The 17,937-nt window shown below is 40.3% G+C and overlaps 1 protein-coding gene across 3 annotated transcripts in view; it reads left to right on the plus strand.

The window, feature by feature from the left end:
• Nucleotides 1-17,937, plus strand: part of Hibch (3-hydroxyisobutyryl-CoA hydrolase) — an 80,080-nt gene that overhangs the window by 33,080 nt on the left and 29,063 nt on the right. For all 3 annotated transcript variants that reach the window (XM_008835621.3, XM_008835622.3, XM_008835623.3), the window contains 2 exons: nucleotides 12,096-12,174; nucleotides 16,692-16,837. In XM_008835621.3, the coding sequence (XP_008833843.1) occupies nucleotides 12,096-12,174; nucleotides 16,692-16,837 (225 nt within the window). The remainder of the gene's footprint in view (nucleotides 1-12,095; nucleotides 12,175-16,691; nucleotides 16,838-17,937) is intronic.

Consider the following 17,937-nt stretch of genomic DNA (forward strand, 5'->3'; position numbering starts at 1 on the left):
TAAACACTACTGGGCATCGAACTCAGGGCCTTATACATGCTAAACAAATGTTCTACCCCTGAGCTTCATCCCTCACCCTTGTTTTTTGTGACAGGGTCTTGCCATATAGCTCAGACCATAGTTCAGGATAGCCTTGAATTTATGCATTTCCTGCCTCTGCATCCCAAGTGCTGAGTGACATTATAGGCATATATCACCATGCCCAGTATAACCCTTTTTTCTACTTGCACATTAGCAGATTGCCTCCAACACTGGGAGAAGAGAAACAACACTGAGTCTTATTTTCCTTAGACATTTAGTAGTGGGGATGTGGTTCACTAGATTGTATCTGTTGTATAAAATTTCACATTAGTAGAAGTGCTGTCATTTTTTCCTTTTTTGAGACAGGATCTTGCTGTGTAGCTTAGGTGGCCTTGCTCTCAGTCCTCTTCCCTCTACCTCCTGAGTGCTAGGATTGCAGGTGTGTGCAACTAGACCCAGCTTAGTGCTTGTATTCTTCATGAAGTTAGAACCATCTTTCTGTTAGTTGACAGATAGTTACTTGGTCTCTGTGCTATTATAAAGAAGTCTAAGATATGCTTTGAATAACTTTCTGTGAAACTGGAGAAAACAGGAAATAATTACAGAGCAAATAGTCAATCGCATGGTACTGATTACAACAAATGCAATTCTTCTCAAAAGTAAGGGGTTAGAATGGAGGGTAGAAAAGGGGCTGCATGAAGAAGCAAGTGAATTGAACTGACTCTGGGAAGATAATGTGGATGAGGAAAAAAACACTTAAAAAACTATGTATGGGGTGGAGAGATGGCTCAGTGATTAAGAGCATGGCTGTTCTTACAGAAGACTCAGGTTTGAATTCCAGCACCCACATAGCGGCTAACAACCATCTATAACTCCAGTTCCAGGGGATCTGACACCCTCTTCTGTCCTCCATGGACAGTGCATGACATGGATGCACTTACACACATGCAGGCAAAGCATTCAACCACATAAAGAAAAATAAATAAAAACTATGTATGTATATATGCTTATTGGGAAGGAAGCATGTGCCATGGTGAGCATGTGAAAGTCAGAGGACTACTTGTGGAAGTCAGTTCTCTCCTTCTACTGTGTGGGTCCTGGATTCGAGCCCAGGTGCCCAGGTTTTGATGACAAACCTAAAAAGCAGCTTCTTTTTGTGACTCATTGCAAGGGTAGTGGCTGACACCTCCAGAACAAAGAAGCATAGCACATTCATTTAATCCAAGTTCCAACTCAGACAGGAACTTTCTATTTTAAAAAAATTTTTATTTATTATTTTACTTTTAGGTGTATGAATGTATTGCCTCAATGTATGTAAGTGCACCTGTGTCTTGCAGTGCCTGTGGAGATCAGAAGAGGGTATCAGATCTCCTGAAATTGGAGTTATGGACAGTTGTTAGCCACCATGTGGGTACTGGGAACCAAACCCGGGTACTCTGCAATAGCAGTATCATTAGACAAAAGAGATTTGAGCCAGTGGAAGCCCACTGGTGGGAAATTAGCAAAGCCTGCTCACACAGATTCTTCTTGGCCGCCTGTGTAGCATCCTTTTCTCTGGCTGAGGTGGGACTCCTTTCACATCAGGGTGTACCTTGTAGTAGAGGTAGGTCAGAGAATTCCTTCATGATCAGCTCTCCTACGGAAAGGTGAGGGAAAGTCAGTGACCTCCAAATATGGCCCCTCAACCCTGTCACACTGTGACCCCAACAGTAAACAGCAGTGGGAAGAGTCCAAAAAGTGGACTTTTGAAAGTTACATGTGTTCAGTACTTGAAAGACCTATTATTTGGAAAACAAGAAGTCCTTCCTGCTTGTTGTTACAGAATCTCCTGAAATGATGCCTCTTTTTGGTACCAGGGATTGTTTATATCTTCACATTATTTTAGGAGGGAATTCCACTAGCAGCTATGTAGTTAGAAAGCAGCGTCAAAAGGCAATTTATTCCTCTCTTCTTGTTGCCAGGTACTGAGCATGGTTTGGTTTTACTTTGTCCAGAAAGCTCTGACCAGGGAAAGTAAAAGTCTTGTAAGTGCTGATGTGGTGACTCTAGTCTGTAATTCTAGCACTCAGGAGACTGAGGCAGGAGGATCATGAATTGAAGGCCAGACTGGACTGGGCTTTATAGTGCAGTCTTGTCTCTAAAACAAAACCACAAAAATATTCTGTGAAAAAATTATTTAAAGGGCCAAATGAGAACTGCCTTGTGATGAAAAGAGGACTGGGAAAAAAATAAAACAAAAGCAGTCAGCATGCCCAAAGCATGTAGGAAAATGTGGCATCTATTAAGAAGGAAACCCCATTAGGAGACAGGCAGCAGGCTCATATGAAAGACTGAAAAGGACAGATAACTAAAGGAAGGAATTCTAGGAACTAAAATACAATATACAGAACCACCATTCCATTTTGAAAGCAATACATAGTAAGAATTGAGTGTGGGAGATGACCCATTGGGTAAAAACGCTTGTTGCACAAGTGTGAAGACCTGAGTCCAGAGCCCCCGGAACCTATATAAAGCCCCTGAGGTAGTGTGCATCTGTAATCCCAGTGCTCTAAGGTGAGATGGGAGGCAGAGACAGGAGAATGCCCTGGAGTTCACAGGCCAGCTAGTCTGGAGAATTCAGGGACAAACAATAGACTGTCTCAAACAAGGTGGAAGGTGAGGACCATCACCTGAGGTTGTCCTCTGACTTCCACATGCACATCATGCATGTGTGCACCTGTACTCACGTACACACAGGGTGGGGGGTGAGTATTACAAAGATTGAAATGTTAAGGTCAGACTTGAGAAGTTCTCTCAGAGCATTTAAAAACATTAAAAGCAAAGTGATATAAATGATGAGAATGGGGATTGGGAGTGAAACTCAGTAGTAGTGTGTGCTTAGCATGCTCAGAGGCCTGGTTCCGTCAGCAGCAGCAAAGCAGCAACAAATGCTGAAGACTAATCTTGAGATGAAAGGATTGGTGGACTCACATTGGTGCTATGAACAGGCAGAACTTTCTGAAGAACCCGAGGGAAACATAGGTTGTGGGCCTTTTTGCTCCCATACTGTGTATGGTTTGGTAGGGTTTTGCATGCTTGCTTGCATATGCAACAGTCATTTCTATTTATTTCTAAAGAAAAGACTAGTAAACAGACCAAGATGTTTTCCTAAACAGGAGTAAGGGTGATCTGCTTCTTTCTACTGGTTTCTTTTCACTTTGAGGTGCATAAATGATGTTCAAAATGAAGGTGTATTTTATATCAGCCTTTCTTAACTACAGTTCCATCAGACAATTAAAAAAACTCTTAGTCCAACAAGGCTGTGGGTTTCAAGGTGTTCTCTGTAATATCAACCCTAGAAGCCCTTGAAAACTTTGGAGAAATACACATTCTGGGGTCCCACCCTGGAGTCAAACCTAGAGGTAAGGTGCAGCAGTCTATGAGAACAGGCCTCTAACCTCTAGATGATCCCAGTGATTGAGAATCGCTGTCCTACAGCAATTCTCAATGGCAAGTAATGAAGTAACTTCTGTCCTAGTTTTGTTCTAAGTTTATAGGATGCTTCCAGGCTGTAACCAACCATGGGTAAGTTGAGAAAAACATCATTTAGTGATCTGTGGTTCATTCACTTGAATGACAAAGTGTCTCCCTCCTTTCTTTCCCTTTTCTTCCCTCCCTTCCCATTTTCTTGCCCTTTTCTTCTCTTCATTTTATCACATTATACATTTTAATTACATTTTTATTTATTGTGCGTGCGCACGCACATACCCCCATATCACAGTGCACAAGTGGAGGTCAGATGACAACTTGCAGGCGTTAGTTCTCTCCTTCCACCGTATGGGTCCCAGGAATTGAGCTGAGATCTTCAGGCTTGACAGCAGATGCCTTTACCTGCTGAGCTACCTTTCACCTACCTTTCTTATTTTAAAAGCAGATCTCACTATGTAGTTCAGGCTGACCTTGAATTCCTGATCCTACTGCCTTTACCTTGTGAGTGCTGTCATTACAGGCACTGGGAATTTGTCCTTATGTTAACGTTTCCTCATCTCTCCCAAACAGAACAAAACTGTCTTTTATTCCATCAGGTTTGCCCACCAACATTCATCTTCAGACAAGTTCCAGCCTTTATTTATTTATTTTTTTGACAGTTATAAAACCTATTGTAATTAGAAGAAATTTTTTTTCCCTTCACTGTGTGCATTCTCTCTGAATTCTAAATTTGGCATTTTTTCTTATTATTGTGCATATATTGTATGTGTATGATTGCGATAGAAGGGGTCAGAGGACAACTTTGTAGAGTCAGTTCTCTCTCTCTTCTTTCACCTTTGTGTGGGTTGTAAGAATCAGACTGAGATTACCAGGCTGTGTGGCAAGCACTTTTACCCACTGAGCTTTCTCCCTGGCCTGGTATTGGTGCTTTACTGTTAACTTTGTTTTTTTACAAATATTTTATTCGTTATTTTTATTTTTATGAGGGCTTTGCCGGCATGTATGTAAGTGCACCATGTCATGCAGTGACAGCAGAGGTCAGAAGACGGTGTTGGATTACCCTGGAATTGTAATTACAGGCAGTCGTTAGCTGTCATGTGGGTGCTGGGAATCGACCCTGGGTCTCTAGGAGAGCAGCAAGTGCTCTTAACTGCTGAGCCATCTCTCCAGCCCCTTTATTGTTACTTTGTAATAGTCTTTTCTACTCAGGTATATTGGATGGTCTGTAAAGACCTAAACTTTCCCATAACAACTAGAAATGCAGAGTATGTATTAAAATGCATCGTTGATTAAAATAACTGTTAATAATGGACATCTGTGCAGCCTTTGAAAGAGCAAAATTTACAGATGTGAGTGAATTGGATTTTTTTTATAGTGGGATTTCTTATGTGGCTTAAAACTAATTTTTCATATCTTATTTATATATTTTTTCTTTTTTAAAAAATTGATTTATTATTTTTATTTTATGTGTACGAGTGTATTGCCTGTATGTATGTGAGTGTGCCTGTGTTGTGCAATGCTGCAGAGGTCATAAGAGGGCTTCGGATCCCCTGGAACTGGAGTTAAGGATGGTTCATAGCCACCATGTGGGTGCTGGGAATCGAACCCAGGTCCTCTGCAAGAGCAGTCAGTGCTCTTAACCACAAAGCCATCTCTCTGGCTCCTCATTTATATTCTTAATTGAAGACTTAATGCACTCTATAGCTTTTAAAGATACAGTCTTCTAGATTAGTGGCTGTAAATATTGGTTGCACTTTATTTTTATTTTATTATGATGTTTTAAAGTGTATTTATTGTTATATGTATGTTTTGCCTGTATGCAATGCCCATGGAGGCCAGAAGAGGGCTTCAGATCTTCTGGAATTAGAGTTACAGATGTTAGCTACTATCTGGGTGCTGGGAACTGGATCCTTTGCAGGAACAGCCAATGCTGTTACCCACTGAGCTGTCTTTCCAGCTGATTTTTTATTTTTAGACAAGATCTCAGAATGTATGTATCCCTGGCCAGCCTGTTACTTGCTATATAGACCAGGCTGACCTCAAACTGACTGCAATCTTCCTGCCTTAGCCTCCTATGTACTGGGATTTGCAGGCATGTCTCTTCCTGCCCAGCATAGACCTATGCATATTCAAAGTCTTCTCCTGATGATTGAGGTGTGGAAATCAGGTTAACGGCCACCTTAACTAGTGTGTGCTTCTGTGTTGTCTGTCTACCCCAAAGGCAGTGATTCTCACACTTGAACCTGTATCAGAATTACTTAGAGGGCTTGTTAAAATGCAGTCTACTCCTACATTTTCCAGTTTAATCAGTCTGAAGTGTGGCCCAAGGATTTTGCCCATGCATTTTGAATAAGTTCTTGGGTGATATTGATGATACTGAGGAGGAAAGGTCTTCCTCTGAGAAACATTTCTTTAAGATGTTGAGAACAATTGGTTACTCAAAACTTTTATTTTCAGAATTTTTGTTAGAATATTAATATTGTTCCTTAATAAAGGCACAGTTTTGGGCCAGTTAAAAGAAAAACTTTAGACGAATTAAATTAAAAATATATTGAGCAAGAACCAATTCACAAGTGAGACAGCATGCAGAATCCAGAAGAGGCTGAGAAAGGTCTGGTGGGCAGCTTGAATAGGGAGCTTTCCTAAGCCCAACATAGGAGCAAAGAAAACTTTGCATTATTCTGTCTTGATCTTACTAGGTGACTACTTGGAACTGCCTGAAACTCAACTGTTGATCACAGTTGAGTTTTTATTTAAAAATTTAAAAATAAAAAATTTTTTTTTAATTTTTAAAAATTTTGTTTACCCTTTAAACTTCTGAGATCATGTTTTCTCAAACTAATATATAACAGGAAGGCAATTTGCTTAAGAGTTAGAATTCAAATAAACTTGAAAAGAGGAGCGTCTTTAAATTTGGATTCTCTTTGTAGTACTTGTCCTGTTTCCCTTTCCAGCTGAACTGGATTTAGACAGCAGCTGCATGTCTGTCTTCCTGTCCTCTGCCTTGCCCAGCCTTCTTGCATTTTACAATAGGAACAATAGTACAATAGTGGCTCCCTCAAGCCAGCCCAAATTATGGGTGCAGTATGGCATTGTTTAGTATTTCACAGTGTCTTTAAGATGCTGCTAGAAGAAGGGTTTGTGATTGCAGGAGGCCAGAAGTGTTCACACAGGCCACTTTATCATAAGGATTATTTTTTAGAAGCGGCCAGAAATCAGAAAATCTGTGAAAACAGCAAGGTTACCTTTTTCTAAGACAATCAAGGGTGTCTCCCTTTTTGTACCAGGAAGAGAAGGATGAGTTAATTACCAAAGAGTCCTACCAAGGAGAGGACACCAGCTTTAATCTGTAAAGCAAACTTCACTTTTTTTTGCTCTGCTTTTTCTGGTCACCTTCCTATGACTTACCTACCTCACATATTTCAGTCAAAAAGGCTGTATGAACTATTATCCTAGAGATTTCTAACTCTTTCTTGGGTAACTCCTATGTGGACATGTTTGTTTTTTCTTATATTTTAGGAAGGTTTTGTTACTGGAGTTTTAGGGAAAAAGCCTAGGTTCCAGGACACAATGAAGCTTGGTCATCTGGGCCAATATGCCAGTCAAAGACAAGGGCAAGTGAAGGGCTGAGGAAGGGAACTTTAATCAGTGTGATACATTGGGGGGATCAAAGAGGTTCAGTGACCCCACATCTCTCTCCAAGGTGCTGCCAGGAACTTTGGACAGGAAAAGGGAGTCAGAGGTAGAGACTTGAGGGTAGTGGAGCTGGGTTTTGCATGGCTGACAGAACAGGTACCTTGGTTGGGCCAGCAGTCTGATTGATTGTTGTCTCAGTTCTTGCTCTACAGGGGGCTTTGGAGACTTTGCTGTTAGTGTCATTCCTTGAGGTGTGCTGTGGCTATCACAGGATGGTTAGTCTTTGCTCTTAGAGGCAGCCTCAGTTTCCACCATGCGTAACTGATGCTACTTGGAGGTTATCTCATCTTCTCCCAGGCTCAGTGCTGCTTTGGGAGCAGTTTTCATCCCCTGTCTTATTAATCTGGTCTGTCCTTGGAATTCAAAGCAACTGCAGAAAAGAGTAATTCAGGAGGAGGAAGTTAGAGAGGCAAAATACAGCCAGAGGGGAAAATTGGTTTTAGTTAGGCCAGCGACTGAGTTCTCCTTTGGCTTGTTCTTGTTAACTAACGAGTGGAAACTGCTGTAGAAACAGTGAGCACAGAAGTACCTTCGTGACTCTTAGGATGCAGACTAACAACATGGAATGTTGGCCATGCTCAGATGTGAGCTACTGAATCAGGTTATATTTAGCTACTGATTAGTGTCACATGAGACATGTCCCTCTTTCATGAAGAGAATGAACAGTCCTCAGATCAAATTATGTTAATCTATTGCAAAGGTCTGTTAGATGTAATAGGTGCTTTTTTGAGTTTTAAAAGGTACCCTGTTTTTTGCTACTTTTGACAATTGAGAGGATGACATGTTAAGAAACCCTTTCTTCTTATAATAAAGTACTTGGTTTTTCTTAACAGCATTTAGTAGAAACTGAGAGCTTAATGGAACCTGAGAGAAAAGATGAAATAATTTCATTAACTAAATTAAAGATTTTGGTGAAACTTCTGAATTATGCTTTCTTTGGTACAATTCTTCCCACTCCCTGCATTGAAAAAATCTCCTGGGTTTTTAATCTTAAATCATTTTAAAACTCTTTAATAAATGAAAAGAGCCTCCTTTAAGCCTGAAATATTAGTCTTGTGTATACTGCTCACTGTGATGCTCTCGCCATGTGATGACCCAGCAAGGACTAGATGTGGCCCTTCTAGCTTGGACATCCCGGCCTAAAACTGTGAGAAATGAATTTCTTTTCTTTATATATGAAGATTTCATATATATATATATATATATGAAGAAAAGGAATTATATATGCATGTGTGTATGTGTATGTGTGACTGAAATAGTAGTAACAAAAGGAGCAGAATCACTTCTCTTGGATTTCCAAATATGTAGACTGTGCTTTCATGCATTCGTTTTTATTTATGCTAACTCTTGTGTTAATGTTTTATCTGAGTATGATGGATAGCTGCTTTACTTGATAGAGTGCCCCACTGGGAATCTCTTTACTTAAGATTTCCTTCTCTCTTAGAGTTAGGATTTTATTTAGCCGCAGGATTTCTCATAGTAAGTTGTCAAGGTCACTAGTTTTCTCTCCACCCCCACCCCCCACTCCCATTCAGTTGTGGGGATCAGACCACCGTCTCCTGCATGCTAGGTGAGTGTTCTACTGAGAGGTACATCCAGGCCTCATTAAATTCCTTAATGAGCCTTGTTCACAGGTAAACACGGAGTTATGTTATTTTTCAAGATGTAATGAATATCCTCACAGATGGTCCTGTGCTGCTTAGCAGTTTACCCCAGGTGGCCTGTCTGTCTGTCCACACTTGTCTGTCTTATCAGAGTCCTTCATTCTTTACCTTCCTGTATTAGGTACTTTTCTGTTGTGATAATGCTGTGCAATGACCAAAGGCAACTTATGGAAGAAAGAGTTTATGTTGTCTTATGGTTCCAGAGGGGTAAAAGTCCATCATGGCAGGGAAGCATGGTGGCAAGTGGTAGGCATGGTGACAGGAACCGAAAGCTGAGGGTTCATATCTTCAACTGCAAACACAAAGCAGAGAGAATGAACTGGAAGTGGGGCGAGGTCATGAACTCAAAGCCTGTACCCAGTGACATACTTCCTCCAGCAAGGCTGCACCTCCTGAATTCCGTGACCTCCCAAACAGTGCCACCAACCCCAGGGACCAGTTGTTCAAATTATTGAGCCTGGAGGGACATTTCTCATTCAGACCACCATACTTCCTCTACCCCCTTCCCAAGGACATCTAAGTACAAAGTTAGGGCATCTTTCCATTTTTTTTTTTTTTTTTACCAAGAAGCTTTTCATTAATAACTTTAATAAAATGAGATATCTTCTTGATTTTATCAGTTATGATTGAAACTAAACTGTATTATGGAGTATGGAATTAACACATTGAGAATCTGTAGTTTCTACAGGAAGAATGTGGGGCTTTAATTTTCTTTCTCTTTAGACTTCAGGAAGAGGAGAAAGTTCTATGAACAGAAGCTGATCTATGGTCTGCATCCCACAGATGCAGGAAATATAGGAAATATAGTGGGAATGTCCAGTTAGGGAGAGCAGTGTTGGAAGAAAGACCACAAAACAATATTGCAAAAATATCCTAGAGGCCAAAGGAATTAAGTGACTTACATTGGGTGAGGCTCAAGCATGACTGAATATAGGTAGGTCTAATTCTAATTGAATTCCTGGTGAAAAGACATTGTTTTACTTGAACAGAGACTCACTCAGATGGGCCCACAAAAGAGAATGGAGCAGCTATTAGACAAGTAGAAGGACCAGTGGGAATCCAAATATAAGAGAGGATAGCTTGTCTTCCTGAAAACTGGACTTAGAGCAAATTTTAGTAGTGTGTTTACCTACTTCTCCCTTCCATCATCGCTTCTTTCCATGTGTTGGTATTGTTCTCTGGGGGTGTAGTGGCTGTGGCCTTCTCAGGATTTGGTCTCTACTACAATTTGAGCTTTTACTTGGGTGCAGTGTGGTCTTTAACTCAATAGAATGCTATTATGAAAGTTGCTAATTCAGCTCAACATTTTCTTTTTCTTTTTTCTTTCTGAGGACCAAAACCAGGGCCGTGTGCTTGCTAGGCAAGCACTCTATCACTGAGCTAAATCCCCAACCCCTCAACATTTACTTTTAAAGTCATACATGTTCCTGAAGAATTGCAAATTTTCAGGTACAATACAGACTATAAACAGAGAACAGAATACAAGCCAAAGGCTCTTAAAATAGCAAATGGTTTATTTATTTTATTTATTTATTTTTTGTCTTATTGAGACAGGGTCTCCCTGTAGCCCCAGCTGGCCTGGAACTTGCTATGTAGACCAGGCTGGCCTTGAACTCACAGAGATCCACCTTCCTCTGCCTCCCAAGTGCTGGGATTAAAGATGGCGCACCACCACACCCAGATCAAATGGTTTATTTTTATCAGAATTATAAGATTTCATTATAGTCTTGAAGTTTGTGGATAGTCTAATTTAGACTGATATTGCTAGTTGGTTATGTCATAATGCTCTATCCACAAATAAGCCTACTATTAATGAATCTAAAATTACAGATATAAATTGCAGATGTTGACCACAAGGATATAGGTAGTGACCAAAGAATGTTACTAATTTCCATGTTTCTGGATATGGTCTATTCAAGTTTGAGCTTAGCATACAATACAAAAGTTTATAAGAAATTAAATGGGTATCTTAAGTATTTTCTTTTTTTTCTTTTAAACATTTTATTATTTTTATTTTATAAAATAAAATTTGTGTGAGTATATTGCCTGCCTACATGTATGTAAGTGCATTCATGTTGTGCAATGCTCATGGAGGTCAGAAGGGTGCGTCAGATCCCCTGGAACTGGAGTTATGATCAGTTGTTAGCTGCCATGTGGGTGCTGAGAACTGAACCTGGGTCCTCTGTAGGTGCAGCCAGCGCCCTTAACTACTGAGCCATCTCTCCAGCCCTGAATTTAGGAAATTCTAATGAAAATTAAGACTCAGAAGTGAAACCTTGCTTAGCTGTCAGCATACTGCACACAGAGCTGGCATTGTTCTACAGACTCCATAGACTCAGCCGTGACTCCAAAGTTACAGCACTGGGCTGAATGCGAACCGAGATAGTGAAAGTTCTGGATAGTGTGAAGAGTACAGCATAGAAGTTATAGTGCTGGCAGTTGGCATTACTATATGGATACTCTGCCTTCGCAAATACTTCTTACTTCAAGAGTTTCTCGATTTCAAAGATATTAGCCCTTTTCTATGACATCAAGTCTGAGATGGACTTTGAGCCAAATCTTCTAGTACCCAAGTTTTAGGAGTTTTATAGTTGGTCTTATTAAATGTTGCATATGAAAAAATGATAGGGCTAATTTTATTTGGTGAAATCTGTAAGTAAATAAAGGGTGATAAGTATTCTTTTTAAAATTAAGGCGTGATGGTGCACGCCTTTAGGCAGGCGGATGGATGTCTGCAAGTTCAAGGCCGGCCTGGTCTAGATATAGTGAGTTCCAGGACAGCTGGGGCTACAGGGAGACCCTGTCTCACCAAAAAAAAAAAAAAAAAAAAAATCAAAATTATTAAAACTTACTACAATAACTTAGTTATGCTTTTTTGCTGATCTCTGCCACTAATAAACAATACTCAGTTTCTGAGAAGAGTCAGTGTCCTATAATGCTGCATCTGTTTTGAAATGAAAGGGAATTGGGGAAGAGACCAGAAACACAACATAGAATACTGGTGAGAACATCTCAGTTAGAAGAAATGTTTCTAATATCAGGATCCCTATATATTTTGGTCTAGCAAATCCATCAGAAACGTCTAAAACTGTATGGCTTAGGGCTTCTTTCCAGCTTCTACTTTGAAACAAATTCCTGTAGAATATAAGGATAGTGTAAAGAGAGCTTGCCTGCTTTGAAATATTTGTGGGTTAATGTTTTTAATTTTACCACATTTTGAACATAAATCTTTTCTTTTTTCCCTAGGGAGTTGGTGTCTCAGTTCATGGTCGATTCCGAGTGGCCACGGAAAGGTCTCTCTTTGCAATGCCAGAAACAGGAATAGGTAAAAACACCAAAAAGTTTTTGTAATTACTTTTTGAATCATAGTCCAGATTTTGTGTGTTTGTGTTTGTGTGGGGGTGTGCACATGTGTGTTTGTAGCTAATATAATCTTCTGAATGCAACAATGAAAGTACTTTAAAAACAAGATACCTAAAAGTTTGTATATCTCAGTAATTATATAAAAATACAAAAGCAAGAATATTTATCTGGAGACATTAACACCCTGTAATATTAAATAAGGGATTATTAAGGGAAATATTTTTTAATTTCAATCTATGACACACTGACGTTTTTATAGATGATGTGAGGCAAGATCAAAGTTACTGTTTTGTATTGGAAAGACGGTCACTCCAGCATTGTTTGTTGAAAAGGCTCTTGTTCCTTCACTGAATTGCCTTTGTGTCTCTGTCAGATGCCTGTGCTGCATGCATTGATCTTGTGTCAGTATCATAGCGTCTTGAATGCTATTGCCTTGTAATAGTGCTTGAAATTAGGTAGTGATAGCCTTCTGATTTTATCTCCCCTTTTCCAAGTTGCTTTCGTTATATAGACCAGTTGTATTTCTATGTAAAATTTAGTCTGTCAATTTCAACAAAATTGCCTTCTGTTATTGTATTTGGCATGTTGACAATCTGTAGGTCAGTTCAGGAAGAATTGACTCCCTCCTGCTCCCTCTCTGTCTCCCTCCTTCCCTCCCTTCCTTTCATGTGTGCTGACTGTGTGTGTGGGGTCCATGCACATGAATGCGGTGTGCATGTGCATGTGGATGTCAGAGATCTAGGTCAAGTGTTTTCTTATTTTTTGAGATAAGGTCTTTAATTTAACCAGAATGTGGTCAATTCAGCTAAGCCCACAGATTCTGTCACCCTCTCCCTAGCACTGGGTTTACAGCATGTGCCACCACACCCAGCTTTTTACATGGGTGCTGGAGAATCTAAACTCAGGTCCTCATGCTTGCATGGATGCTTACTGGATGAACTATCTGCCTAGCTCAAGAAATGATATCTTAATAAGACAGTATCTTCAGGCCCATGGATAAGGTATACTTCCACCTTTTCAAAGTCATCAAAAGTTTTATGGTTTTCAGTGTGTTGGTCTTATAAGTATTTATGTATATTTCATATTACTTGATATTATAAATGACTTTTTTTTTTTGGTCTTTTTGAGACAGGGTCTCACTGTAGCCCCAGCTGTCCTGGTACTCACCATGCAGACCAGGCTGGTCTTGAACTCACAAAGATCCGCCTGCCTCTGCCTTCCGAGTGCTGGGACTAAAGGCGTGGGCCACCATGCACCACCACGCCCTGACAAGAGTTCTCTTTCTATAGCTCTCTCCTCTTTGGCACTCCATTCTAGGAATTCTAGATAGATACCTTGGTCATTTTCTCAAATAAGGGACTGTGGCAGGCTCAGAAACTCTGACAGCATTAAGTTGGAACTGTTGTTAAGGTTGTAAGATGATTTGGAGATAGCTGGATTGTAGATGTGATGAACTGATGATAGTTCCAAAGTATTTAACTTGTGCTTCTGAATGGAGGAGGCTGATCAGGAAAGGAGCATTGTAGTTGAAGGGATGTGAGTCTAGAGTTGTGTTTTTGCTGTGATATATGTAGATGCTTATTAGCTATGTGATTATATATAAAATGTAGGTCTAGAGGTCGATCGGTAGCTTGAGCAGAGAGCAGACCCCAGAGAGCCCTGAGCAGCCCCACTGCTACTGCAGCTGGCCTAGCTACCATCACACCTCTCAGGAGGAGCAGCAGCTACTGCAGCTGGCCCCAGTCACCATCACTGCAACCTTGAGCAGCGAGGCCAAGGCCCAGTAGCCATATTTGTACATCAGACTGCCACAAAGAAGAATAACCCAAGGAAGTGCCTTCGTAGTGTAGGAGATGGAGTGACTGGAGTTTGATGTTGTTGAAGGAGAAAAGAGTGCGGAGGGAGCAAATGTTACAGGCCCTGGTGAATTCAGTTCAAGACGTAAATACGCAGGAGACTGTAACCATTATAGACGCTATGTCGTAGGGGTCCTCCATGCAATTACTAGCAGAATTACCAGAATAGTGAACGGGGAAAAGAATGAGGGATCAGAGAGTGCTCCTGAAGGCTAAGACCAACAACGCACACCCTACTGCAGGCAGAAGTTTCCATCTTACTGCATGCGGAGACCCTATGAGCATCCACCACAGTATTCCAGCCCTCCTGTACAGGGAGAAGTGATGGAAGGTGCAGGAAACCAAGGGAGACTAGTGAGACAGTATGTATCAGGTTACAGACCACGATTCCATAGGGGTCCTCCTCGCCAAGACAGCCTAGAGAGGATGGCAATGAAGAGGACAAGGAACATCAAAGAGATGAGACCCAGGGTCAGCAGCCACCTCCATGTCGGTATCGCTGCACATCAACTACCAACGCAGCCGCCCAGAGTACCCTAAACCACAAGATGACAAAAAGACAAAAGCAGCCAATCCACCAGCTGAGAATTCATCTGCTCTGAGGCTGAGTAGGGCGGGGCTGAGTAAAAGCCAGTTTACCATCTTTACCACCATCTAATTTAGTCATCCAACAAGAAGAAATGAATAAAAGATTGGAGCTGAAGACCTTAAGTGCTTGCTTTTTGCCCATTGACTAGATACACTAGAACTATCTGCTTTGTTTATGCAGCATGGGGTTTTACTTAAAGATGTCTATTTTTGGTAATGACAAACACCGTTTTTTAAAAAAGCCTGGTTTTTCTCAATACACCTTTGAAGGTTTTTAAATTGTTTCATACCTGGTCAAGTTGAGAGTCTTAAGAACATTATTTGTAATGAAAGTTTACAATTTGATTTTTTTCAAAAAAGTCAACAAACTGCAAGCATCTTTAATAAAGGTCTTTAATTAAAAAAAAAAAAAAGGCAGGTCTAGGGTTTGGTATTGAAGGGAAAAGGCTTAACTGGATTGGGGATGGGGACTGTGTTTGTCTACTAGGGCTACCTTGGCAAAATACCATAGGCTGATTAGCTTCAAACACCATATATTTATTTCTCATAGTTCTAAATGCTGGAAGCCAAAGATCAAGATATGGGTAGGTTTGGTTCCTCCTTTCTCCTTGGCTTTTAGGGCTCACCTTGCCACCTCTTCACATAGCCTTTCCTCTGTATGTCTGCATCCCTGGTATCTCTTCCTCTAAGAATACCAGTTCTGTTGGATTAGAGTCTCTCCTTTTCAACCTTTATTACCTAAAGCTCTGTCTCTAATACAGTTGCATTTTGAGCTAGGGCTTCAACATACAGATTTTGGACGGACAAATCCAATTCATATCAGGGAGTAATCAGCAGGAAGATGTTATTTAAAGCCGTAGGAGCCAAGGACAGTAAACATAGGTAGATGCCCTAATATCAAGTCTAGTGTCTGTGACACTCAGGGGTCAAGCAGAGCAGCAAGTAAGTGTGTGTGTGTGTGTGTGTGTGTGTGTGTGTGTGTGTGTGTAATGCCTTGGAGGAAAAGATGTTTCAGGATGGGAAGGTGTTCACATGGGCAGCGTTCTGCTAAAATCTGCTTGAGGGCAGGAAGGACAGTGTTGGGCAGATGAAAAATGATAAGAGTGACTAGATTTTAAAGGTGGTTGTAAGAGATACAAATGAAAATGTGGCCTGAGTCTGACCTATAAGAATTTGTTAAAGGTGATTGTTTTAATCTAAGAGAAACATAGTTGCTGAAGATTGTTAAGAAGTGGGATGCAAGACACTGAATTTTTGCTCAAGCTGGATGTGGTACCCATACTTGTAATCCCAGTATTGGGGATCCTGAGAACTGATGCAGGAGAGCACAAGTTTAAGGCCATCCTGGGCTACACAGTAAGCCCCTGCCTCAAAATAACAAAAAGAGCAAAGTAATTCTGGGAGTATCATTTGGAAAGGAAATATTTTTTCTCTATCCATTTCAGATGCTCTTAAAAAATAAATGTCAAGAGAATTTAAGTATCATTGAATAATTGTGTGTGTGTGTGTGTGTGTGTGTGTGTGTGTGTGGTATGTATGTATATGTAGGCCAGAGGATGAGGATAATCTCAGTTGTCTTTCCTCAGGCACCATCTCTCACTGGCCTGGAACTCACCAAGCTGGTCTGGCTGGCCCCAGAGACCTCCCTGTCTTTGCCTCCCTAGCTCTGGGATTACAGTCATCTGCTACCATTGCCTGGTTAATTTAGTGTGAGTTCTAGGGATCAAACTCAGATACTTACTGAACATTATCCCCTGGCCCCAGCATTGCTTCACTGAACCATCTATCTAGCCCTAGCATTGTGTACTTCTAATACACAGACATTGTACCGTCAGATACTTTAATGATTTCTGTAGAAATCATTTGAAAAATGTCCAAAATAAGTTAGTATAATTTATAACAAACTTTTTGTGACAATGAGCTCATTGTATAGCTTAATATTTGTAGTATAGATTAGAAGTGGCTAAGTGACCTAAAGAGATTCTTTTCATCCATCTTTTGTTTGAATTATTATTTTTGTTGTATTTAATTGCAGGACTATTCCCTGATGTGGGTGGAGGTTATTTCTTGCCAAGACTTCAAGGGAAACTGGGTTACTTCCTTGCATTGACAGGATTCAGACTAAAAGGAAGAGATATGCATACTGCAGGAATTGCTACACACTTTGTAGATTCTGAAAAGGTAATTGTTTGGATGTTTGCTTCGTACAGGGAAGTACTGTGAGTGGTTAAGATTACAGGTTTTTGGTAAATATGGGTATGAATGCTGAATTTATTGCTTATAGCTGTGTGATCTTGGAGAAAGTGCTTAGGCTTTTCCTCTCCTCTTCCTCCTCTTCTTCCTCTTCCTCCTCCTCCATCTTCATCATCTCAATGCTGTCTAGCTGACCTTGGACTTATGCTTCTCTTGCCTCTACCTTTCTAGTGCTGAAATTATAGGTGTTTGCCACCATCACCATACCTGGGAAGATATTTAAGCTTTCTAGTTCTCAGTTTCCCTAAGCAAAGTGGGACCTGATACCTTCAGTGGATACTTTTAACAAATAATTAGTGTTGGTTTTTTTAAAAAAAAGTAAAAAATGGGCTTTTAGCTTGAGGGAAGGATGTGTTAGGATAAGGGAAGGAATGTTATAAAGTAGAATTAGAAAATGTGTGTTATATGCTTAGCTCAGTAATTGACATATAAGCCTTCATTTTTTTTTTTTTTTTTGCAATTCACTCGGCTTTTTTTTTAATATTTTTTGTGTACCATCAAGTCAAGTTTATATGGCACTGGGCATGGAACTTGGGGCCTTATGCAAGTGAGGCAAGTACTCTACCAGCTCAGCTGTATCCCCAGCCCCTTAGACCCAGTTGCAGTTGCAATTAATGTGCAAGTTCAGTGACGGGCTTAGGTAAGTTTTGTTATTGTTGTTGCTGTTTTTTGGTCTTTCTGAGACAGTGTCTGCCTGTAGCCCCAGCTGGCCTGGAACTCACTGTGTAGACCAGGCTGGACTTGAACACACAGAGATCCACCTACCTTTGCCTCCCAAGTGCTGGAAATAAACAAGTGCACCACCATATTTTAAAATATACTGTTTCTTTCTTTCTTTTCTTTTTTTTAATTGAAAGAAGCATTTCATTACAACAGCATTAACCTATTCAATAACATTTTTCTGAGCTAGGGTACATCTCTTTCAAAATTGGCTGTACATTTCTAGGTTTACAGATGAATTATTACCCTTATATAATCTTTTACTCATTATAAACTCTATAAGACATAAAATTAAATGAGGTTCCAAC

This window comes from Nannospalax galili, unplaced genomic scaffold (assembly GCF_000622305.1).
Source record: "Nannospalax galili isolate Female #2095 unplaced genomic scaffold, S.galili_v1.0 scaffold115, whole genome shotgun sequence".
Lineage (NCBI taxonomy): Eukaryota > Metazoa > Chordata > Mammalia > Rodentia > Spalacidae > Nannospalax > Nannospalax galili.